General features: G+C 43.1%; 4 protein-coding genes and 1 long non-coding RNA gene across 13 annotated transcripts in view; 1 reads left to right on the top strand and 4 right to left on the bottom strand.

The window, feature by feature from the left end:
- Window positions 1-1,365, top strand: part of LOC310720636 — a 2,133-nt gene extending 768 nt beyond the window's left edge. Inside the window, exon 2 of the long non-coding RNA XR_014531785.1 lies at window positions 96-1,365. This is a non-coding gene — a long non-coding RNA (uncharacterized lncRNA). The remainder of the gene's footprint in view (window positions 1-95) is intronic.
- Window positions 463-8,696, bottom strand: rnf167 (ring finger protein 167). Of its 2 annotated transcripts, XR_014531777.1 has the most exons (11): window positions 8,468-8,696; window positions 5,476-5,581; window positions 5,197-5,277; window positions 4,764-4,904; window positions 4,503-4,590; window positions 4,264-4,354; window positions 4,016-4,121; window positions 3,510-3,603; window positions 2,773-2,853; window positions 606-2,608; window positions 463-524 (listed from the first exon to the last, which is right to left on the bottom strand). XR_014531777.1 is itself a non-coding variant. In XM_083531352.1 (10 exons), the coding sequence occupies exons 2-10, from the start codon at window positions 5,572-5,574 to the stop codon at window positions 2,196-2,198; spliced, it is 1,194 nt and encodes a 397-aa protein (XP_083387478.1). In that variant the 5' UTR covers window positions 5,575-5,581; window positions 8,468-8,696; the 3' UTR covers window positions 463-2,195. The 2 variants fall into 2 exon arrangements, 1 of the variants encoding a protein (XP_083387478.1); XM_083531352.1 differs by having other exon boundaries at window positions 463-2,608.
- On the bottom strand, window positions 463-14,749 carry spag7 (sperm associated antigen 7). 8 transcript variants are annotated; one of them, XM_083531396.1, is made up of 8 exons: window positions 14,589-14,749; window positions 13,219-13,286; window positions 13,040-13,128; window positions 12,861-12,945; window positions 12,654-12,743; window positions 12,193-12,349; window positions 11,704-11,974; window positions 463-658 (listed from the first exon to the last, which is right to left on the bottom strand). In XM_083531396.1, exons 1-7 carry the CDS (start codon window positions 14,671-14,673, stop codon window positions 11,862-11,864), a joined length of 687 nt encoding a protein of 228 aa, XP_083387522.1. In that variant the 5' UTR covers window positions 14,674-14,749; the 3' UTR covers window positions 463-658; window positions 11,704-11,861. The 8 variants fall into 8 exon arrangements, with proteins under 8 accessions (XP_083387522.1, XP_083387517.1, XP_083387519.1 ...); XM_083531391.1 differs by lacking the exon at window positions 463-658 and adding an exon at window positions 10,604-11,552 and having other exon boundaries at window positions 11,654-11,974; XM_083531393.1 differs by lacking the exon at window positions 463-658 and adding an exon at window positions 10,604-11,556 and having other exon boundaries at window positions 11,662-11,974.
- Window positions 14,750-14,866: 117 nt separating this feature from the next.
- slc25a11 (solute carrier family 25 member 11) lies at window positions 14,867-20,295 on the bottom strand. The gene is made up of 8 exons (XM_083531363.1): window positions 20,063-20,295; window positions 18,797-18,949; window positions 18,453-18,659; window positions 18,279-18,369; window positions 17,939-18,029; window positions 17,212-17,311; window positions 16,288-16,339; window positions 14,867-16,110 (listed from the first exon to the last, which is right to left on the bottom strand). The coding sequence occupies exons 1-8, from the start codon at window positions 20,131-20,133 to the stop codon at window positions 15,955-15,957; spliced, it is 921 nt and encodes a 306-aa protein (XP_083387489.1). The 5' UTR covers window positions 20,134-20,295; the 3' UTR covers window positions 14,867-15,954.
- A 3,130-nt stretch (window positions 20,296-23,425) lies between these two features.
- The window catches only part of LOC310720595 (voltage-gated potassium channel subunit beta-3), a 27,648-nt gene continuing 26,073 nt past the window's right edge, over window positions 23,426-25,000 (bottom strand). Inside the window, 1 exon segment of the mRNA XM_083531348.1 lies at window positions 23,426-25,000. This exon segment is cut by the window's right edge and continues 2,627 nt beyond it. The gene's annotated coding sequence lies outside the window, so the exon portion shown is untranslated.

Below are 25,000 nucleotides of genomic sequence, written 5' to 3'. Positions count from 1 at the left end.
CGCTCTGTTTACAAGAAAATACTTTATATTTATTTACGTTCCCACACGATCCCCTACAGTTTTTTTCTGAAAATCAGATCATCTTACTGCTCGAGATCTCCGCAACGGTGTCAAAACGGTGACCTTTGAGCTTCTGGAAGAGGTCGAAGTCCACAGGAGCCAAATCCAGCGAGTAGGGTGTTTGTGGAAGTGAGATCTTCTTGCTTCTTTTGGCACACTGACTAATGAAGATCGGTGCTCCCTGTGACTGTGTGTGTGTGTGTGCAGCCTTTTGCTACCATCTGCTGGTGTGTTACAAAACTAATCTCAAAACTTTTTAATACCACTGTATTATGTGTATATTTTCATAGTGGAGCTGATGGTGTGGTGAACGCGTAGAGATGTTGCTTAAGAACTTTTTGGACGTCTGGAAGACGATCACTGAACTTAAAGGTGATAAAAACGGCTCATGGACGCAGGGAGTAGATAAAAATCCGCTTTATGGCACCGAAGCTAAACAGTGTAGTACATTAAGTATGCGCTCACTCTCTCTCACTCTCTCTCACTCTCTCTCTCACTCTCTCTCTCACTCTCTCTCTCACTCTCTCTCTCACTCTCTCTCTCACTCTCTCTCTCACTCTCTCTCTCACTCTCTCTCTCACTCTCTCTCTCACTCTCTCTCTCACCTTTCAAACATCTCACTATAGCAAAAAAAAAAAGAAGAACATGAAGTGAGTGGTCCCAGTTGTGTGCCATAACAGTATTCGATTAGTGTTATTCAAACCGTGTTTACAATTCAATTCACACACACACACACACACACACACACACACACACACACACACACACACACACACACACACACACACACACACACAGTTTCCGTAAATGTTTTTTTTTTTTTTTTTACAAGACATTAAACAGATGTGGTCTAATTTCAAAAATTAAAAAATAAAAGAAACGGTCACAAAACTCCGAGCAGGTCTTAAAGAGAGTCGGATTACGGTAAGCGAGTGCTCCATTTAATTCATTGCGGCTCGCAAATTAAAATTCACACTCGTCACTTGTTTACTTTCTTATTAATGTCAACAAAAGAGACGACAGAAGAAGAAAAAAACGCAACGCTCACATCCGAGTCTTTGGGATTTCAAATTGGAGCACACGATTAGCGTGTGTTTTAGCATAACGCTCTTGTTCGCTATGTAGATCCAGCGCAATAAAATGATAAGACACCCTGGATAAGCTGGAGAACACGGAATACTGAATGGTGGAATTTTTTGGAGATTGAACTGCACTTTTACGTTCTGACATTTGAGTGGTTTGGAAAAGTCGCTTACCGTCCAAAAAAACTAAACAAAACAAAACACAGCATATTAAAAATAAAAACGCACTGAGACACGCCATTAACAGTAAAGTCTTAAGCAGGACAAAGAGAAGCGTAATATACAGTCAGTTATAGAACTAAAGCATAGTGTTATTAGACACGTGTGTTTTCATAATGAACGTGTGTTAAAAGTGAAGAACAGGAAGGAGAAAGAAAAAAAAAAAAAAGAAAAAAAAAAAAGCACTATATCTCACTTTGTTAGTTATTATTATGATCCTGCAGCACTGATACAGGACTCAGTCTCAGATAATCCAGATGTTTAATCAAAAAATAAAAAATACCCCCCCCCCCAAACATGAGTCTGGTTTAATGCAGATGTTTGAGTGTTTATCTGGTAGCAAATTTCAGTGGGGATTTGTGTATTTATATAGTGGAATATTATTTTATATCGATTACTGGGGACTTTCCTATCGACGATATAAAAAAAATTAAAAACAACACACACACACACACACACACACACACACACACACACACACACACACACACAACTGGCGTCAGGGCCGTATTGCACAATAATCAGCGTGTACGCATGTTACATTCGTAAAATCCTTCCTCTGTTCTTATTAAACAAGGAACCTGCTCTCTTTCGGTACAGAAGACTCGAAAGGAAACGACGCCTCTTTCCTGCTGTAGCAGCCTGTCCTGAAGGAGAGTTACCTCAAGGGGGCGCTGGTTCACATCCTAATTCTAAAATCGACAGCTTGCTGCAACTTCACACTCTAGCGATTAGCTCCGGAACAAATTAGGTTTTACAAGAAAAACAAAACAAAACAAATAAAAGCCTGAAAAGCCTTGTGTTTTTCATTCTCCTTCCCATGATGCTTTGCTCTCACACCCTGACGGCTCCGCGTCCGATCAGCTGCGCCGTGTCGTCGTCGACGTCTTCGCCGGCGTCGTCCTCCGTTTCCTCAGTGTCCTCCTCGGAGCCCTCCATGGGCGAGTAGTAACCGTCGTATTCTAGCAAGGGCGAGTCACGCTGAGGCAGACACTGCGCCGCGATGGTCACCGTGGCGACCGTAGCCTCGTAGGATGGAGGGGACGGGTGGAGCAAAGGCGTGCGCTCGGAATGTTCTTCGCCGGAAACCCCGCCCTCTTCCTCGTTAACTGTGGGAGGCCCCGCCTCTTCCTCGGAGTCGGACGAGTCGGAATACTCGGGATTGGTACGCGTGACTCGCTGCTTGCACACGGGACACGTCTTCTTGGTCTGAGTGAGCCAGGGGTCCACACACCGGCTGTGATAAGCTACACACACACACACACACACACACACACACACACACACACACGTTACAAGAATATCTATAAAAGACTTCAACATATTTTAAATGGATCTTTCACACACACACACACACACACACACACACACACACACACACACACACACACACACACACACACACACACACCGTGTGAACATGGCAACACCCGCAGCTTATCTCCCTCTTCGTACTCATCCAGGCAGATCGCACACACATCATACGCATCACCTGAGAGAGAGAGACGGAGACAGAGACGGAGACAGAGACGAGAAGGAGGTGAGAGAAAACCTTCTGTAGTATTTCCTGATGTTTCTAATTAACTCTACGAGGTGCTATCAAAAGGTTTTAAAGTAGTTTTGTAACAGATGGCAGCATGAGGCTGCACGCGCAGTCACAGGGAGCACCGACCTTCATAAGTCAGTGTTCCAAAAGACATGGTCCTGTGAACATCAGGAGCTGTGGGACTGGTGCTGTTCTGACCACATGCATACCACATCTGCTTTTCTGACCACGTGAACACCCTCTCACCAAGCTCCTCACACGTGAAACCACACAATCTCACTTCCACACACACACCCTACACGGCAGATTTGGCTCCTGCAGACTACGTCCGCTTCCCGAAGCTCAAAAGTCTCAGTTTTACCACGATCCAGCAGAATCGCAGAAGATGCTCGAGACACTTCAATAAGAAGACTTCCAGGACACGTTCCAGAAGAACACTAGGTGGTGCTGTGCTGTGCAAGGAGACCATTTTGAAGGTGATTGTGTAAAAACGTAGATAAATAAAGTACCTTCATGTAAACAGAGCGAATCTCCAAACTTTTTCATACCAACTCGTACTCAAAACCAAACCACATCATTTTCTCACGAGTTACAAACTTCACCTTTAGTAAACTTGTGAATGGGGATTTTCTTCAGCTGCTCTTTCGTCAGTCTGTTCTTCCTCAGGCTCTTCCTGTACTGCACACAGCGCACCACCTGTATATATACACACACACACACACACACACACACACACACACACACACACACACACACACACACACACACACACACACTTACTTTGCAAGTAAAAAAAAAACCATATAAAAAAACCCTTCCAAAACCTTCTAATTAAACACTTTGGTGAGTAAAGTAAGTAAAGGAGAGAAAGAGAGAGAGAGAGAGAGGGGGAGAGAAAGAGAGGGAGAGGGGGAGAGAAAGAGAGAGAGAGGCAGGAAGGCTAAAATTCAGGATGAGGATGTGATAATTCAGCTACTTTTCAGGGCTTAAAAACACTGACCCTGGTGAAGGACCTCATGAGATCTCGATTTTTTATAAAATCCCTATTCTGCAGATTAAAAGGTATTTTGGAGACTGCTGCATGTGTTGAGAGGGTTTTCCTCCTCACCAGTATAACCACCATGACGATGATGATGAGCCCCACGATGCCGGTGAAGGGGATGAGGTAGAAGGTGATGGGGAAGGAGAAATCAGGCTTCAGGATCACGTAAGCTCTGCAACAACAAAACACACAGCAGCATGAGGGTCCTTCTCAGACCCAAGTCCATTATCTCCATGCACGATCAGGTTCTACAGAGGCAGAACCTGCCCTCTCCATCATCAACATCATCATCATCATCATGCGACATGTCTTACCCCTGGTCTGGTTTAATGAAACCGCGGAGGATCTTGGAGGCGGAGTAGCTGGTGAAGACGGACGGGATTTCGATCTCTTCAGCTATCGTTTCTGCGCACACACACACACACACGATATGTTCAGTGTCTTTAAGAAAACAGTCAAAAGTCCCTCTTTATTCCTAATCCAATCAGGCCAGGTGTGTGTATATGCAAATGTGGTGTGTGTGTGTCTGTGTGTGTGTGTGTGTGTGTGTTACCGTTGCTGTAGTTCATGCTGAGCAGGACGTCTGAGTAGACGTTGTGGACGATAGCGGCGCTGTACCCGGCCTGCTGAGCGTGAAGCACCTGCATAATAACACACCTAGTTCATCTGATTTGAATAAATTCTACATATTCATAAACCCATAATCCCGCCTTCTCCCCCCACAGTACAGTTGTGCACTGTAGTGAGCATCATGTTGATGTGTGGACGGAGATCATGGTCATGTGTGGATGAAGATCAGAACCATGAGACCAGCCTTTATATCGAAGTTACAGTCGTAGCGTCGGATCAGAACCACGAACCCAGCGGTGCTGTTTGGATCAGAAGATGTGGGAGCGGCAGGAGGAGGTTCTATTGGAGCGCAGGCATTCAGAGGACGAGACTCGACCAGAAAACCCTAAAAGAAAGAGAGAGAGAGAGGGGGGGGGGATAAGGAGAAGAAAACGGACAGAAGGACCGTGGGCAGACATGAAAAAAAAGTAAGAGAGAGAGAGAGACAGGAAGAATAAAAGTGAGGGGGGACATGGAGAAAGACAGACAGAAGAGAAATGGGAGGGAGAGAAAGAAAGAAATCAAGTAGAGAGAAAGACAGATAGAGAGACAGGGAAAGAAAAAGAGAGATGTGAGCGACATACAGATGTTATGATGAAGGAGATAAAACAGACAGATGTTCTGCTCGTTTTTCTCACCATCAGTCCGTCTCGGGGAAGAGGAGACCCGAAGAGCGCGGGCCAGTCCTCCAACAACATCGAGCTCATATTATTCAGATGCTGCATCCGAAAGAAAAGAGAGAAGGAGAGAGAAAGACTTTTCCATTAATCACAGAGAAGTGGACGAGTTGAGATCTGAACATTATACACACACACACACACACACACACACACACACACACACACACACACACACACACACACACACACACACACACACACACACACACACACACACACACGCGCATCTCAACTCACAACGTAGATGTACGCATGTCCAGGGGAGAAGGTCAGCATCGAGCAGAGGACAAAGGTCAACGTCCTTAAACCTCCCTCTACACACCACACACACACCATCCTGACCCTGAGAGAGAGAGAGAGAGAGAGAGAGAGAGAGAGAGAGAGAGAGAGAGAGAGTGAGTGAGAGTGAGAGTGAGAGAGAGAGAAAAAGAGAGAGTAGTTTAAAACACCATCACCACATCACAGTGTCCTCGTTTATCTATATAAGGAAAGGGGGCGGGGCTTATATTGTCTCATTCACTTTTCGTCTAGACGCTGTATAAAACTCCAGACTGCAGACTGATGAGAAGAGAAGAGGAGTCTCAGTGTGAGGGTGATGCAGACACTGATCCCTCACTAAAACTATCCTGCGTAATAAACGAGTGTGACCAGTTCAGGGCTGGGATTCGATCTGGTATCGGTTCACATGACAAGTCATGCAACACAACACAAATATGACACAATAACCTGAAAACAGGACACAATACAACACAACACAACAGTACACTTTAACACAGCATGACACCACATCCATACAATATGACAACACAACACAACAATAACAAACCACACTAATACATCATGGCAACACAACACAGTGGAGACGCAACGCAACGCAACACAAAACGACATTATTTACATTATTTACATAATAACGATCAATTAATCAAAAAAGCGAATTAATTCATTAACATTAAATAAATACAGAAACATATTCAATGATTATTTTCTCGTTTTAAAATCTCATCAGCTGCTTTTAGTGGGTTGATAATTAACATTTTTAAATAAAGAAACGAACAAATAAATAAATAAAAGAGACAAATGTGTCACGCTCTGCTTTTTACGGAACGCAGCGAACACGCAACACGCTACAGTGAGGAATCTCTGAGCTTCTCTTTTATACAACATGTCATTTCCTCAGGACTGACCGATCAGTCACGTGTGCAGGAGCTCAGAATTCTGGTGAAACCACGTTTAGTCACAGGAGCTCAACATCAAGTCCTCCCTCACCTCCAACATACAGCTGTACAGATCACCGACACTGGAGACTCCTTCCATTATATACACAATATAAACACAATTACCCTCTGTACACGCTCTCTTTCCCTCTCACTCACTCGTAGCAGACACAGGAGAGAGGCGGAGGAGACGCGGAGGAGATGGTGTAGAGACGCGGGAGAGACACGGAGGAGGCGCAAGAGACACGGAGGAGACGCGAGAGACACGGAGGAGACGCGAGAGACACGGAGGAGACGCGAGAGACACGGAGGAGACGCGAGAGACACGGAGGAGACGCGAGAGACACGGAGGAGACGCGAGAGTGATGCAGGAGACAAAAGAGAGACACGGAGGAGACGCGAGAGATGCTGAGGAGACGCGAGAAAGTCGCAAGAGAGATACGGGAGAGACACGGAGGAGATAAAAGAGATGTGGAGGAGAAGAGAGAGTGACGCAGAGAATACATTTATTTATTCTTCCTGGTAAAACACTTCCTGTCTCTGAAATGTCTCAAACCTCCAATATTACATCTCACTTCATCCTCAAATCTCTCCGAAACATAATCACAACCATTTCCTGTTGCTTCCCAGACTAACAGGAAGTCTGATCCTCTGTGCTGATCGTCAAATAATCCAAACTGTAGCTCTGATATTGTTATCGTAGACGTGTTTCGAAAGATTCTCACGTGCTGTCAGAGACGACAGAGTTTTTTAGATGTGTTTTAGAACCTTAGTTATAAAATCAGCTGAAACCCTGAATCAGGGGAAAAGCTAAAAAAAGAAACAACTGAATAACAGAACTGGAAGTGAGGGAAAAGTTTTAGCAATGAAACATTTATCATTTTTAAAATCTAAATATTTTATGGGTCAATCAAAATAGATTTTATTAGTTACACACATTCATACACTACAATTTTGTATAAAAAATTTTATCAAAAGTAAAAACGTATCTCGTGTAAAAACGTGACTCATTTAAATGTTTTATTAGTTAGAATATAATAAGGAAGAAACACAGAGCACATATTTAACAATAAAACAATTAACTAACATAAATGTCTCTGAGGTTCGAACACAACGCAGTGCCCCGATTTCTCTTCGAGTACAAACTGTTCTACATCTGAACCACTGACCCACTTTATTAATCAGGAATTAACAGCGAAACACAATCGGATTTTTTCCTTCCTCAGACATCAGAAACTCCAGTGATTTGGATCATAGCCTTATGACACGATTAGGCAATGTGTGTGTGTGTGTGTGTGTGTGTGTGTGTGTGTGTGTGTGTGTGTGTGTGTGTGTGTGTGTGTGTGTGTTTTTATCCCCAGCATGGTTCTGGCATGTGATGTTTGGAGAATTTTCCGCTATTATGAAAGGAAGTTGAAGAGGAAGAGTGACAATACAGGATCTTCTCCACATGTGCTCAGGTTTTCTCTTCCTACACATTAATACTTGTTTGGTGTGTTGAATCAAGGAAAAAATTAAATACACACACACACACACACACACACACACACACACACACAGGGAACATTAGTACCTTCCTTTCTTATGTGATGTGTGTGTGTGTGTGTGTGTGTGTGTGTGTGTGTGTGTGTTACACAGTTTAATCCTAAACACTAACCCAAGGCTGAGATACTAGACATGGGCTTAAAAATAATAATAATAATAATAATAATTGAAAAACATGGTAAAATAAGAAATTATGTGGCAACAAGAAATGTATAAATAAACCCACTTCCGGTTCCAGGTGCATTATTATTATTATTATTATTATTATTGTGATGATGATGATGATGGTGGTGGTGGTTATTGTCTAATCAAATCTAAATGCAATAGTCACAGTGATCTGATTCAACAATAACAAGCCACAGAACACACAATAGTAATAAAACAGGTCTATAATGATGTAAAACTCCAAGTTAAATGATAATTTTAGTTGTTTATAAACTGTCACGTCTTGTAATTTATCAACTTACAGTCCGAAGATCTTCCTGAATAAACTCTCCTTTTCTCCTCCTTATCGTCTTCTTATTATACAAACTCCAACCTCGGGGTGAAAACCTACTTTTTTAACTCCAGGAGGGAAAAAAGCAGAACCCAGAACTTTTCAGCTTCGTCATTCCAAAACGTCGAAAATCTCCTTTTGTTGTTTCCGTGTGTTTACGCTTCAGCAACAAGGCCAGCCTTGTAGAGGCGCACTTCTCGCGAGATCTCACCCACCCCATTACAAAGCGCCACCGGGCCTGCAAAATCTCGCGAGACCTTGTTTGTAACGTTGCAGGCTCCAAAATCAGCTGATCGACGGCGCGGAGGATCTCGCGAGATGATACCGCTGATATGCGGCAGCCTGTAGATCTCGCGGGATGTGAGAACTGTCGTGCTGTAACTTGTATATAAAAAAAACACATACAGAATAAAGTTGATTATTCGAAATAAATGTTTTATTTTAAAACAAGTTTATTGTCTAAGAGTTCGAGGTAAATTCTGTATCTGTGTCAATAAAGTGATTAAAGCTCCAGTGGATGGCGCTGTGAACATTTTATTTCAAGTCAAAAAGCTACCATATATATCTAATTACACAGTGACATGAGACAACGTTGCTCCAGAACCCTGGTGCTACACAAACAACATAAAGCTACATAACAGAACACAGCGTTAAGGACAAAACACAATGTAGTGCAAAAACAGCGGTAGGAGCAGTGGAGAGGTGCAGAACCTAAACAATATGAACAGTATAATAGGATGAAATATAAATATAATATGGTGGTGAAATGGATTGAGATGAGTAATCAGTGTGTGTTGAGTTCAGGTTCTACAGTTCAGTAACATACAGTTGCGTGTGTATGTGTTTGATACAGTTAAGTTCTGTGTGTCGAGGAACCTGATGGTTTGAGGGAATCCGAAAGCATTGTCCATGATGGAGGGGTGAGATGATCTCAGATGATCTTCTCAGCCGTCCTCACTGTCCTCTGTAGTTCCCAAACCAGGCAGTGATGCAGCTGCACTGGATGCTTTCGAAGGTCCCTCTGTAGAACATGGTTAGGATGAGGGGAGGGAGATGGGCTTTCCTCAGGAGGACACATCAATGATCAGTGGAGAACGGACTTGTCGTTCCTGCTGATGAGATCCACCACGGTTATGTCATCGGTGAACTTGATGATCTGATTTGAGCTGTGCATTGCTACACAGTCGTGAGTCAGCAGAGTGAACAGCAGTGGGCTAAGCACGCAGCCCTGAGGGGCCCCAATGCTCAGTGTGGTGGTGCTGGAGATGCTGTTCCAGATCCGGACTGACTGAGGTCTCCCAGTCAGGGAGTCCGGGATTCAGTTACAGAGGGAGGTGTTCAGGACCAGTAGGCTGGGCCTGAACAAATACAAATACTTAACATGTAAAACACAAACAAGTTCGAGTTCCTGTTGTGCCTTAAATTGCATGACTACTTAAATATTTCATTTATTAGAGGCGGAATAAATAAATCTAAAAAAGTTGCTGGAGAGAAAAGCAGATGAAGCTAATATTATTGAGTTCAGTCCCAGTACAGTGGTGGCATTGACAAAACTGAATTAAATAGTCAAATAACAAAAATACAGTTAGAGACAAAACACGTTATAAATATAATAAATAAATGTGAAAAATTAATGTTATAGTAAAAGCAAAAGGTAGTAAAAATGTTTTAATATTTTGTAATTATTTAGCAGTTTTTTATAGATTGTTATTTTAATATATATAGAATTTTAAATAAATAAATAATTGTGATAGACATGCCAGTGTGTGTGTGTGTGTGTGTAACAAGTGGCTCATGTTGAAAATTGTAGTAAATTGTAACCCACTCATTTACATTAGATATTATATTATTATACTTACAGTGTCTGTGAAAAGTGTAGAAAACTGATTAATGCAATGAAAAACACACCATTAATGAATTTTACACAAATTTCCTTCTCCAAATCAAAACACAACTATTCCTGGTTCAATGCTTTATTTAAAGCGTGAGACGTGAGTAACAGTCGAGTCGGTTACAGACGCAGGCGTCTCAGATACAGCGTGTGCGTGTGTGTGTGTGTGTATGTGTGTGTGTAAAACACGGACACAAGATTCATTACTGACAATGACACGTTTCAGGTTTATATTTATTTCATATTCAGGTGTTGCACAGTAAAGAAAGGCTTTAAAATGCTATAAATATGAAGGAAGTGTTGGGTTTCAGATGTGATTTTCAGCCGGATTTGTTTCCTGCTTTAAATATGAATGAAACATATAATGATGAAATACAGAATCCACAGTAAGAATGAAGAGTTTTATTCACCTAAAACAAACTTTCTGCTTTATATATGAACATGCACAGGAATAAAAATCCTTATTTCTAGTACAGGATCCACGTGAAGCTGAGATTCAGGCTTCTCACGTCACATGATAAACACGCTGCAGGCGGGAGTCAAAACAGTCACAAATACTCAACATATAAAACACAAACGTTCCTGATTCTTTTGTGCCTTAAATTGAGAGAAAAGTGGGTGTGGCTTTGTCCATATATGGCCAAAAATAGAATCTTAACTTTGATTACGCAAATTCATAGTTTTAATATCAGTGCCAATAATTTCTTAAAAAAAAAAAAAAAAAAAAAAAAAAAAAACGTCTATTTTTCCAGTTGTAGCGTCACTGCCACTTGAACACGCCCACAATTCCATATATGGTCTCAACTTTTAGTTACACACCCACTTTATACCATCCGGTATCCTTAAAGACATGCCCACATTTCAATATAGGGATTAGAGGCATTTCCAAGTCGCTTTATTTAATAAAAACACTAAAAAAATAAAAACCTGCATGTGTTTAGTGTCTTAACATCACATCAGGAAGACACACACAATGAAAGACACACTGTCAAGTTTTAAAACCAAATACCACACAATGAGGAGGGTAGAAGCAGCAGACAAGGCTGGAGTGACCCCTAAACAGTGTGTATGTGCTCTCGCATTCTCTCTCTCACTCACTCACTCTCTCACACACTCTCTCACTCACTCACTCTCTCACACACTCTCTCACACACTCTCTCACACACTCTCTCACACACTCTCTCACTCACTCTCTCACTCACTCTCTCACTCACTCTCTCACTCACTCTCTCACTCACTCTCTCACTCACTCTCTCACTCATACACTCTCTCACACACTCTCTCACACACTCTCTCACACACTCTCTCACACACACATCCCACAAGCCACCCATGTGATATTGCTGTAGAATACAACACTATATATGGACATGTCTATGAGTACACACTCTGAAACACACACACACACACACACACACACACACACACACACACACACACACACACACACACACACACACACACACAGGTCGTCTCACAGACTTCCGGCCCCTGTGTCCTCTTCTCCTCTCTTGAGTCGCTTTTTAGCTCGGATGTCGTTCATGGCCTCCTCGATGGAGCGCGTGTCTCTCTTATTGGCCACCGGGACTAACAGAGTCAGAAACGACCAATCAGAAATCAGCCAAAATCATCACTCATTTATTTAAAAGAAAGAGATCAAAGAAACATCAAGAGTTTGGAACATAAACATGGACCCAAAACGTAAACATACTGCACTCAGGAACAACATTTAGTGTGTGTGTGTGTGCACGCGTGTTCCTGCACGCGTGTGTGTGTGTGTGTGTGTGTGTGCGCGTGTAACTCACCACAGCCATACGCCCGGTTGGCCTCCAGCGTGTGGGCGGCGTCTTTAGCAGCAGATGTACCAATCAGATGGCTGTATTTGTCTCTGTAGTTGGAGCTGGGAGACGACGGCCTCTTCTGACTCGCACTCGCTGCTTCTTCCTCCAACGCCGCCTGCTCCTGAGGGGATCGGGGTAGATGGGCGGAGCAATGGGAGGTTACCAGCCAATCGGATTTGTGCTAACCGTATGAACACTTCTGATTGGTTTAGATTTTCAGTTTATTAGTAACAAAATCTATAGAAATTAATGAGCTTCACCTGAGAAGATCTGCACTTACAGAACGTGTTAAAAATTTAATATATGGTGTTATGATGTTGTTATAAATGTGTTGTGTGTGGTGTTATAAATGTGTTATAAATGTGTTATGTGTGGTGTTATGATGTTGTTATAAGTGTGAAATATTAGTTTTAATCTCTGCTCACCTTCAGTTTGCGTCTCTCCTCTGCTTTGGCATGATCCCACTCCTCCCCTCTACGATACGCCTCCAACTCCTCATCCGACGGGGCAAACTCCTACACACACACACACACACACACACACACACACACACACACACACAGCTGTGATGAGTTCCCCCTGTGAGTGTGAATGTCAGTAGAAGATCAGATACCAGGCAGATCTCAACACACCTTTTTAAAGATCATCACGTATCTGCTTTCTTCATCATCCCCGAACGAGAAGGAGGAGAGACCGGCCACCTCGGCCACATCGTGTCTGAGAGACAACACAGAAGGTAAATCAGAGATTCTATAACTCCAAAAGTATCGGCACCTTCAACATAACCTCCTCGAAGGAGTGTCTGACTCACAGGATGCTCCTCTCAATTTTCCCCATGGGTTTGTACTTCTTCTTCTGCAGCACGCTGTCCTGAACGAAATCAGACACCTCCTTCTCCATCTGATCCAAACATCAACAGGGGCATTATTTACTCGTGTAACGTTCACACCCTGAGGAGCACCGGGTATGTAATTCCTACTTCCCTCATACCTTCTTCCTGAACTCGACCTTCTTCCTCTTCTCGTCCTCCTGCATCTTCTTCATGCGAGCCGCCTGCTCTGTGAACACACATTTACAAGCACAGCGTGACCTCAGAGCTCAGGCAGTTTTCACCCTTTTAAAGAAGAAGAATACAAAACTGAAAGTCTAGTGCACTAAGCAGAATCTAGAGCACTTCAGGATCTCTTATTTCTGTTCATTATCAGTGTCCCAAACCGCAGTCAACCCCAAAACCGCCTCGTCCCAAACCGCAGTCAACCCCAAACCCGCCCCGTCCCAAACCGCAGTCTACCCCAAACCCGCCTCGTCCCAAACCGCAGTCTACCCCAAACCCGCCTCGTCCCAAACCGCAGTCTACCCCAAACCCGCCTCGTCCCAAACCGCAGTCTACCCCAAACCCGCCTCGTCCCAAACCGCAGTCTACCCCAAACCCGCCTCGTCCCAAACCGCAGTCTACCCCAAACCCGCCTCGTCCCAAACCGCAGTCTACCCCAAACCCGCCTCGTCCCAAACCGCAGTCTACCCCAAACCCGCCTCGTCCCAAACCGCAGTCTACCCCAAACCCGCCTCGTCCCAAACCGCAGTCTACCCCAAACCCGCCTCGTCCCAAACCGCAGTCAACCCCAAAACCGCCTCGTCCCAAACCGCAGTCAACCCCAAAACCGCCTCGTCCCAAACCGCAGTCAACCCCAAAACCGCCTCGTCCCAAACCTCAGTCAACCCCAAAACCGCCTCGTCCCAAACCTCAGTCACCCCCAAAACCGCCTCGTCCCAAACCGCAGTCACCCCAAAACCGCCTCGTCCCAAACCTCAGTCACGCCAAAACCGCCTCGTCCCAAACCTCAGTCACCCCAAAACCGCCTCGTCCCAAACCGCCTCGTCCCAAACCGCAGTCACCCCAAAACCGCCTCGTCCCAAACCGCAGTCAACCCCAAAACCGCCTCGTCCCAAACCGCAGTCAACCCCAAAACCGCCTCGTCCCAAACCGCAGTCACCCCAAAACCGCCTCGTCCCAAACCGCAGTCTACCCCAAACCGTGGACATATTAATTGAATATATTAATACAAAAAAGATTTAGTTTCAACACAATAACAATGGAGCATTTTCTATTAAGCCTATTTATAAGAGCGCCCAATGAACCAGGAGAAATATTTAGGTAGCCAATGAGAATGCAGCGCTGCTGTGACGTCATCAACGCGACCCAGTTTCTTCGCATGTGATTGGACTGCAGAGGGCAGCGGCGTCGAAACTGCGGTCGCTCACAGCGGAAAGAACAAAAACATAAAAGATTTAAACTCGCGGATGTGACGCGCTTTCACGTGTCTCACTGCGTCTCTGCGACGCGTTTAACGCCGCCGTACCTCGGGCTTTCCGACGGCTCTCCTGGTCGCCGACCGTCGGTGGTTTTTCCATCGAGCTCAAGATTGAGCCCAGGAGGTCCGCCATCTTGGACTGAATGATTCCAACCGGAAACCGGAAGTCTTATAATTGGCGGTGACGTTGTTCCGGGGTTAACCGCTGGAGGGCGGGCTTTATACACACAATAATAAATCTATAATTATCAAATTTATTTATTAAAAAACCTAATTATTATCGCCATGATTAATAATAAATAATAGAACATCATAAATACATTATCTATATTTTTATATTTTATTTTCAATCTTTTAAAGAACTTTATCTATACATTTCTTATTGCAGGTTCGGCGAACAGACAGGAGAAAACAAAACAAACGAAAACAACAACATGAAGGGTTTTTACAGCTGCTTAAAACCTTATTAAAGAACATAAATAAAATAAGAAATAAAAGACAAATGAAAAGAAGTGACCAGTCACCTGAACTGATTGCTTATTTTTATTATTATTTATTTACGAAAAAGGAAAGTAACAGGTCCAGTCGCTGTTCCGCTCCTGTGTAGTGTTCAGTCTTTTACTAAACCGTTTTATAAGGAATAAAAAAAGACACACGGTAACGTTGTTTTAAATCGATTAGACATCCGGTTAAAGAGACAACATTTTCCTCTGAATGTTTAAGCCAAAATAAATAATACAAGCAGAATTTTGGGTGTGAAGAAAGGCATGAGTTTCTAATAAACCCTTCTTTTTTCTTTCCTCTGTGTGATCGATCACATACATAGAGAGAGAGAGAGAGAGAGAGAGAGAGAGAGAGAGAGAGAGAGAGAGAGGGAGAGGGAGGGAGAGACAGAGAGAGATGAGTTATCCACGTTTTTCCATTCTGTCATTTTCTCGCACGCACGCACGCACGCGCGTCACTATGACAGGATTCACACAAAGATTCAGTCCTTTTTTTAATTTCGGGGCAATAAAAACGGAAACGTGCATCAGTTCAGCGTGCAGCTTCATTCTACAGAGACAGGAAACAGAAACCTCTTCTTTCTTCTTGTTCTCGTTTTTTCTTTCTCCGAAAAAGTCCGATAAACAGCGCAGGGTTCTGAGTCGAGTTTCTGAGGGGCCGGCGTGCGGCTGTGTTCCAATCCCTTTCACAATCAAACTCGCCCTTGATGACGTCCCCTTCGTCTGAGAGAGAATCAGAGGTGGTTCGCTTTATAACAGAGTCAGGGGAAGTCATGGAGGGCGTGGTAAACGCACACACACACGCACACACACATACACGCACACACACATACACGCACACACAAACACATGTATGCAGAACCCCGAGACCGGTTCAGAACCCTGGGCTGAGTCGAGCTGTTCAGGTTCCTCTATGAGTCCAGGAAGTAGATCTTGTAGAACTTGTTCATCTGCTCGAGGAAGATGAAGGTGAGGACGGTGTGAGGGCCGAGACGAGCGTAATACGGAGTAAAGCCTTTCCACAGGCTGAAGAAACCCTCGTTCCTCACCACCTTCACCAGCACGTCCTGTACACACACACACACGTTAGCTCCAGGGAAAATTAACACACACACACTCTCACACACTCTCTTACTCGCAGTTGCACTCACACACACAAACCTGTCTCTGAAACTCAAGTAAAAGGTCGCGCGCACACACACACACACACACACACACACACGCGCACACACGAATCCACTTACAAGTCCGTTCTTGTACTCCGGCTTGCCATCGATCATGCGCATGTTCTGAATCCTGAAACAAAGACACGACCGTGAGCTTCAAACACACACACACACACCAAAAGTATTGGGACACCCGATTTCCCCACCCAGATGTGGTTCTTCACCAAACTGCTACACACACAATTTATCAGACATCTTGGGATGCAGAAGCCTTGAATTCTCCCTTCACTTGAACCCGGAGACCCAAACCTGTTCCAGCATGACACAACATTTTCAAAAAGAAGCACATATGGTCGGGTGTCCACAAACTTTTGGCCGCACAGTGTAAATTGTCAGTCAAACATTATATAGCAAATGGAAACAGCTCCACCTACTGGATACATAAAAACACAGTAATGATGGGAAGATCGGATCGTTTTAGTGACTCGGTTCTTTGAAACATTTTTTCGAATCATTTTATTCATTTGATCAGAAATAAAATGAAATGTTACATATATATATAAAAAAACCAGATCCTCCTGTACATACACCAACTTTAACTATATTCCCAATCATTTATATATGTATATTTAACTGCATAGCATCAGTGGGAGTCATGTAATAAAAGAGCGAACGACTCAGACTTAAAGAGTCAGGAGGTAAACGACTCGGACTAAAAGAGTCAGGAGGTAAACGACTCGGACTAAAAGAGTCAGGAGGTAAACGACTCGGACTAAAAGAGTCAGGAGGTAAACGACTCGGACTAAAAGAGTCAGGAGGTAAATGACGATGCTTTGCTCATACGCATCCAGTAGAAAATAAATCACTCTTTGAGACGAAATGAACAAATCGTTAATGACTGAACCGTCACTACAACACACACACACACACACACACACACACACACACACACACACACACACACACACACACACACACACACACACAGGTAGGAAGAAAGACCTGGTTTTGGCAATGTCCACTGGCATGGAGGCTGCAGTGGTGACGAGCCCGCTGATCATGCTGGCGCAGAAGTGACACAGGATATCATCAGAGAAATAACCTGTCAACACACACACACACACACACACACAGACACACACACACACACACACACATTAGGTGACCTATAATCTTACACTGGGATGAAAACAAACTTTCAGCAAAAATCTACAGACAGGAGACGATTTAAAAAAAAAAAAAAAGAGTCATGATCAAAGAACAAAAGAAAGTCTCGTTAGTCTCGTTATCAGGAAATGACCTGCGCTGTAGAACTGCATGAACAGGTCACATGACCCCGTGGGGTAAAATCATCATCGCATCATCACGCTGACCCGCTGCACCGAGTTCAGCACAGCATTGTGGGTAATGTAGGACAACCAATAAAGTGAAAATAGGGGGATGTGTTTCTATGTTAATGGTGAGGACGGATATTTGTGTCTTAAGGGGCGGAGTTTAATATTGGTGAAAGGTGAGAACTTTTGAAGGTGAGGATAAAGGTGATGAGAATGAGGATGAAGGTGAGAACAGAAGTAAGGATGAAGGTGAGAACAAAGTTGAGGACAGAGGTGAAGATGAGAGTGAAGGTGAGAATGGAGACGAGGACAGAGGAGAGGATAAGGGTGAGTGTGGAGATGAGGATAGAGGTGAGGATGGAGGTGAAGGTGAAGAAGGTGGTGTTATGTCTCACCTGTCTCCAGCAAAGCCTGTTTTGACTGCGAATAAGAAGCCAGCTGTGCTGCGTTCACTACCACTGCTCTGGCCATGGTGGGTATACAGCCCTGTAACACACACACACACACACACACACACACACACACACACACACACACACACACACACACACACACACACACACACACACACACACACACACACACACTATTAGATTATCCCAATACTACACCTCACTAACACACCCTGCTTTCAATCATTAACACTAGCACTAAAGGGGCGTGACACACACACACACACACACACACACACACACACACACACACACACACACACACACACACACACACACACACCCTCCAAAGCGTTGTAAGCCCCTCCTCCTTGGTGATTCGGATGAGGGCATTGAAGACATTTTTGTAGCCCCTCCTCTGTTCAGGTGGAAGACTGCAGGAAAAAAAAAAGAGAGAAAGATTATAATACTGTTTTTGTTGTTGTTATTTTTTTCAGATCTTCGGTCAGGTGATCACCGTCCGTCTGCAGTCATGCGGATCAGCGCCACCTCAGCCGGAGTTCCGACGAACGCCCCGGTGGCTCCAGCAGTCATTCCGATCAGAGCCTTCATGAGGAAATTTGGAGGAGTTCCGTCTTTTTTCGTCATTTTCTCGAACAGAATCGTGTAAATCCCCAAACGCGTGGTGGTGTAGGTCGCCTGCCTGAGGAGCCCGGCCGAGAGACTGCAGGGAGAGAGAGGGAGGAAGGAAGAGAGAAATGCCCCACCTCTTTAATAACTGCTATTTAAACTGGTGTAGATGCCCCACTTCCTCATTAACTGCCCCTTTACCTGGTGTATACCCCTCCTCCCCCTCCTCACCCTGTGTAAATGCCCTGGACTCCTTCGTTGCGCAGGATGCTGGCCACCGCGTGCAGACTCGTCTTATATTCACGAGCCTTCGAACCCTGACCGCTCAACTGCATCCTGTTCTTTACCAGGTCCAAGGGCTGAACAAACACCGTAGCCCCCATCCTGAGACACACACACACACACACACACACACACACACAGAGAGTTAGAGAATGTCAGTCAGTGACCCAGTGTTTATCAGAGTGTTTGTGTTTTATCTCTGATTAAAGGTTTTATATTTTAATGATATCAGACACTTAAAGGTGCAATCAGCATTCTCAGGAACACGTCATGGAGATGTTTCGAAACCCTCTGTTCCACTATAAACCCTCACACTGGAGACCAAACGATCTGAATAATCAGCTTCAGATTACTGACATGTTCCTGATTTACTTTACTTTACTTTATTTCACATAAAAAATAAATAAATAAATAAAAAACACAGACGCCTCCTTTAATCTTTGGGGTTTGTGTGCTGAGCAAAGAGAAGACAAATACGCACTCAGTGCAAAAACACACGTACACACACACACACACACACACACACGTACACACGTTTGAACCCAAATCAGAGGAGTGTAAATAAACAACACACCACAAACAAAAGTTGTCCATTTCTCTGAAGTCCAGAACATCCTGGAGCACATCATGATCAGTGACCAACACAACAGGTAACAGATACACAAGATACAAACAAGATCATGAAGAACCCTCGGGATATCTCCTGGGATAACCTTGGAGATCACTCAGGTCCTCTTGGTCCACACCAGATCAAACTAATTATCTAAATGTACTGCTTTACAGAAGATCTAGATATGATGGATGTCCTCCTCCTCCAGAACAGAATCATTCGTTCACATGTCAGACCGGTATCTCCAGCGCAGTGTCAGTGTCTGACAGCACATTCCCAGCATCTGTGACCTTTAGGTAGAAGATCAGATCAGCCTGAAGCACATGCCTGCTTTGGGCCTCCATAATGCTGTGAGGTACAAGTACAAGACCTTCAAGACTACTAGGGTTCTCCTCAAATATAATCAGAATTATTATTATGATGATGATTGTACTTGGATGTTTGTAAGCACAGTGATTGGACTTGGTATGGATCAGACCCGCTTTAATCTCAGGAATGAACAGTAATAATGGAGATGATGACGATAATAAAATGCAGAGAAACGACGTGCACCCCGGGGGTTTCTGCAACGTAAACGCGCTTTAACAAGTTTGCCCTTTACATACCCTGCCAATCCACCGAACAGGAACTTGATGGACTTTGGAGAGCTTTTGGGTCTTGCTGAATCCGACGTCATGGCTGCAGTGTGTTTTTGTATTTTTCCAGGAGTGAATCCGGAACACTCAGATCCGCTACAGCCGTCGAGCTCAGCAAGGTGACACACCGGCGAGCGCGCACGCAAAGACCCGGAACAAATCAGAAGCGCAAATCCTGCACACGTGACCAGGGTGCGCGCACGTAAACGCGGAGAAGAAGGAGGGGGGAAAGGGGGGGATCCCGGCTAAACTAACACTTACAAAATAAAAATCGAAATTAATAAAAAATCACAACGACATGAGTACAAACGTAGCAAATATATTATATGATATCATTAATGTTTAGTAAAAGTGTGTATTTTTTATATTTTATTAAATTTTTAAATCGGGTTACCAGCCAATACGATTTACGTTCTTTGGTCACGTGATCGCAAACCGCCCACGTAATTTTCACTACAATTCGTTTAGCTTTTTTTTTGTTATGTTAAAGAAAATACGACTGTATTAATTAAACATAGAATAAAAAAAATGATCGTATCATATTTTAAATATTGTTATATTAATACTGTTGAAATATAGGAAATGGAAAACAAATTAACATTAACCAACATGGAAACTGTTGATCCAATGAGCCGTCAGAGAATTTGTCACGTGACGTAAAATGGGAGCGACGCCACTGACAACGTGCAACAATTGTCACATAATCAATCACAGGAAAAATTGGAGTCATAACTTTAGGCAAATGGATCTTAAAGTAACGTGTAGTTTGAGTCATCATGTGTATTTTTTTTTGGTCATGGACTTAACTAATAACTAAGTAACTTCTTTATCTTATTTTCTACACTACTACTATTTACACTACAATTAGTGTTGGATGAAGTACACAAACCATGTAGTTGATTTAAAGTAGAGATAGACTCTGTAAAACATTACTCCAGTAGAAGAAAAAGTGCTCCCTGTAAACATATATATTAATGAGTAAAACACTGATCGATTTCTATTCAAATGATCATTCCCCACCTCCTTATCAACCACCCCTTCACCTGGTGTAGATACCCCACCTCCTCATCAACCACCCCTTCACCTGGTGTAGATACCCCACCTCCTTATCAACCACCCCTTCACCTGGTGTAGATACCCCACCTCCTTATCAACCACCCCTTCACCTGGTGTAGATACCCCACCTCCTCATCAACCACCCCTTCACCTGGTGTAGATACCCCACCTCCTTATCAACCACCCCTTCACCTGGTGTATATACCCCACCTCCTTATCAACCACCCCTTCACCTGGTGTAGATACCCCACCTCCTCATCAACCACCCCTTCACCTGGTGTATATACCCCACCTCCTCATCAACCACCCTTTCACCTGGTGTATATACCCCACCTCTTTATCAACCACCCCTTCACCTGGTGTAGATACCCCACCTCCTCATCAACCACCCCTTCACCTGGTGTATATACCCCACCTCCTCATCAACCACCCTTTCACCTGGTGTATATACCCCACCTCTTTATCAACCACCCCTTCACCTGGTGTAGATACCCCACCTCCTCATCAACCACCCTTTCACCTGGTGTATATACCCCACCTCTTTATCAACCACCCCTTCACCTGGTGTAGATACCCCACCTTTCAGTGTTTGCTTCTCTAATATGACTAATAATAATAAATAATAATAAACTCCTAACTCGTATGTGGGACAGAATAAAGGCAACGTTTGTTATTATAGGATTTAAACTCAACCTTCTCTCAGTCATCGATGATGTAAAGCACAGAGCTGCTACTGTCCAAATAAAATATATTCTTGAAGATAAAGTCTGGAATGCGTATTACTGTGATTTGTGTTTTTGTGTGTGTGTAGTTGGTAAATGGTAAAAAAAAGATGTGCTTTTGAGAGTGTGCTTTTAAGAGAGCGAGAGTGTGTGTGTGTATGTGTGTGTGTGTGTGTGTGTGTGTGTGTGTGTGTAAGACGGAGAGCTGCGGTTGTGCAGGCTGCAGTACTGTGAAAGCTGATGTGATGATAATTCCTGCAGTCAGTCTGCATTGTTTAATTCATGCAGTGCGTCAACTGCCAACACCCAAAAAAAACCCACTATTCACACACACACACACACACACACACACACAAAAACCCTGAGTGTATACCCAAATGCGTGTGTGTGTGTGTTTGTATATGGGATGTCTTGATCACAGCTCTACTTCTTGAAGTGGTTTATTACACAGCTATATATATATATATATATATATATATATATATATATATATATATATATATATATATATATATATATATATATATATATAAAATAAAAATTTATTTATGGAGAATATGGAGGGAATTGTGTGTGTTTGTGTGTGTGTGTGTGTGTGTGTGTGTGTGTGTGTGTATTATTATGGTGAGTTGATTAACAACATGAGGTCATTTGGGCTCATGTTCTACAAATCCCACAGCAATGCATTTATATTTACCCATGATGCTTTGCTGCCAGGGGTGACTTCTATCTCTCTGGCAAATTAATCGTTCATTAATGGGCCTGAGAGTGGTTTGTGTGTGTGTGTGTGTGTGTGTGTGTGTGTGTGTGAAGATAATATAACTGAGATACAAAAATATATACTTATGGAAGGCACAATACAGACAGTTCTGGTCAACTGGAGTCGGAGCTTATGGGATCATGTGACATCATCACCAGCATTTGTCTTCACTTCCTCAGATTTACGAATCGCTCAGAATAAAGGATTGATTAGTTTTGAAAAAATCTCGGTTAATTAATGTTAGAGACAGCAATTATCAACAAAGTCTAAAAGTATTGGCACCCCCACTGCACAAGAATTATTCATTTATAACAGTTTTTAAAAAAAGACCCATTGGTTCAAATGATGTTCTCAAAAACACGGTGAAAGTATTGACTGTCTAAAATAATGTTTAAATATGATCATCCATCAGCATAAAGAAATCAAATCAGCTTCAGACTTTTGCCATTAAAATGGGGAAGTGGGAGATCAGTAGTTAAGGCTTTGGGGTACTGATCAGAAGGTTGGGGGTTCAACCCCTGGTATTGCCAAGCTGCCAAGTTCATTACTCGCAATGGTCGAAATACTTTTAAAAAAAGAAAGGGTTTCATATAAAGAAAACAATTTCAGGTTTACAAAATAGTATTTCAAAACCTAAAATGTTCTGTAAGCTGGAAATGTTCATTTTTGTTCATTTTCGCTGTGAGGGGTGCCAATACTTCTAAACATACTGAAAGGTGAAGATTTGCGTAGCATTATTGAGAATCACACAACACACTTGACGCTCAAAGATTAAAGAGCCTAAAACCATTACAGTGAGTTTCTTCAGACATTTTAAAGGCAAGCATGAATACATTCGATACAGAGTCTGAGGGAATAGATTCGTTTTTCTCTTCTTCTTTTTTTTCATGGTACAAGACATTAAAATAGAACAGACACAGGCAGAGTTACGGAGGATTCTTCTGTGCTCTAAACGTGTACGTACGCTGCTCGGGTCAGATCTTCAGAACGAAGATCTTGCTAACTAATGTACATCACATGGAAAATAAAAGAAACAATTCAATCGAAGCATTCGCATTGGAACATGAGTCCGGCTGCTGGGAAATATTTCCATATCGCGTCCTCAAGTGTGATATTTACATCTTTTTTAACTAAGTGATCAGGTCCATGTTGTAAAGGGATTCGTATCATTCCTCCTGAAATTCAACATTTTAATCATCCAAAGCCTGATTTTCAGGAATCCGTTGATTGATTCATGATTCATTGATTCACTCAGCACTCAGATTCGAATGCGGCATTAAATTCAATCAAACACGAATGCGCACCATGAGATCTTCATCTGGTCTGTACACGGTACAAAGTCGAGTCAATTCAAGGATGAAGAAGGGGGGTCCATGTTGGATCGTTTGGTCCATGTGAGCTCCAAGTTGGATCATTAGATTTTCTTTAAAAAGCATCAAATAGCTTCAAATGGGAAACGGGGTACAGAGGAGACGAGCACCAGGCCACCATTCCTCCAGACGCTGACTCGTGTCTGCTGTTGCCTGGCAGATTCGTGGCTGTGTCCCGATTCACAGTGGTCCGTGAGGGAAACTTTGAGTAGAATGACTCAGCAAAGGAAATTCCATCGAGACTCATCAGTGACAGCGAGTCAGACCCGGACGTCTGGGCTTCGAAACTTCATGGTTGTTCTCGCTCGCAAAACAGATCCTTCTGGTGTCATTAAATAAAGCTCCATTTTTTTTTATGTCTCACACACACACACACACACACACACACACACACACATGGCTAATAAACACACACACGTGGGGTCATGTCCTGAAAGCCAAATCCACATGGTAACAGTCATAAATATTCTCAGTGCTCAGTTTGTAATGTGTTTGCTATTCTCATTAGAATGCCGTATATATGCTAATGTGATAAATACCATACACATGAAAGCATGTGAACAATGATGTAGCAAATGTTTGCTAATCGCTAGATGTTAGCATAATTTACTTTAAAAAGCATACAGTTTGAGACAATGTATTATACAAAAGACTTGCTAGTCAGACAGAACGCTGTAACTTTAGCCTGTTATGCTAACCACATCCGACCACTAGCTTTGTGTCACAGTAAACTAAGAAACACTTCTCTTTTATCTACGGAGAAACACCAGTGCGAGGTTTTAAACGTATAAATTAAGACGTGTCAAAGTAAAAACAAAATGCAGGAATGCTAACTAGTGTTTGGGAAACGTATAAAACATTTTGAAACCCATCACTCAGTCACGTGTTGTGTTTCATGTTCAAACCAGGCCATAATACGTTTTCTTCCAAAAACACATATTTTTCAGCGTTTTTTAGTTCTGGCCTTCTGTCAACACTGAGACGAATAAATGCTCTACAA

This window comes from Silurus aristotelis (assembly GCF_946808225.1).
Source record: "Silurus aristotelis genome assembly, chromosome: 26".
NCBI classification, from domain to species: Eukaryota; Metazoa; Chordata; class Actinopteri; order Siluriformes; family Siluridae; genus Silurus; species Silurus aristotelis.
The sequence above is the reverse complement of the archived record's forward strand: the minus strand, read 5'-3'. Positions and strand labels throughout refer to the sequence as shown.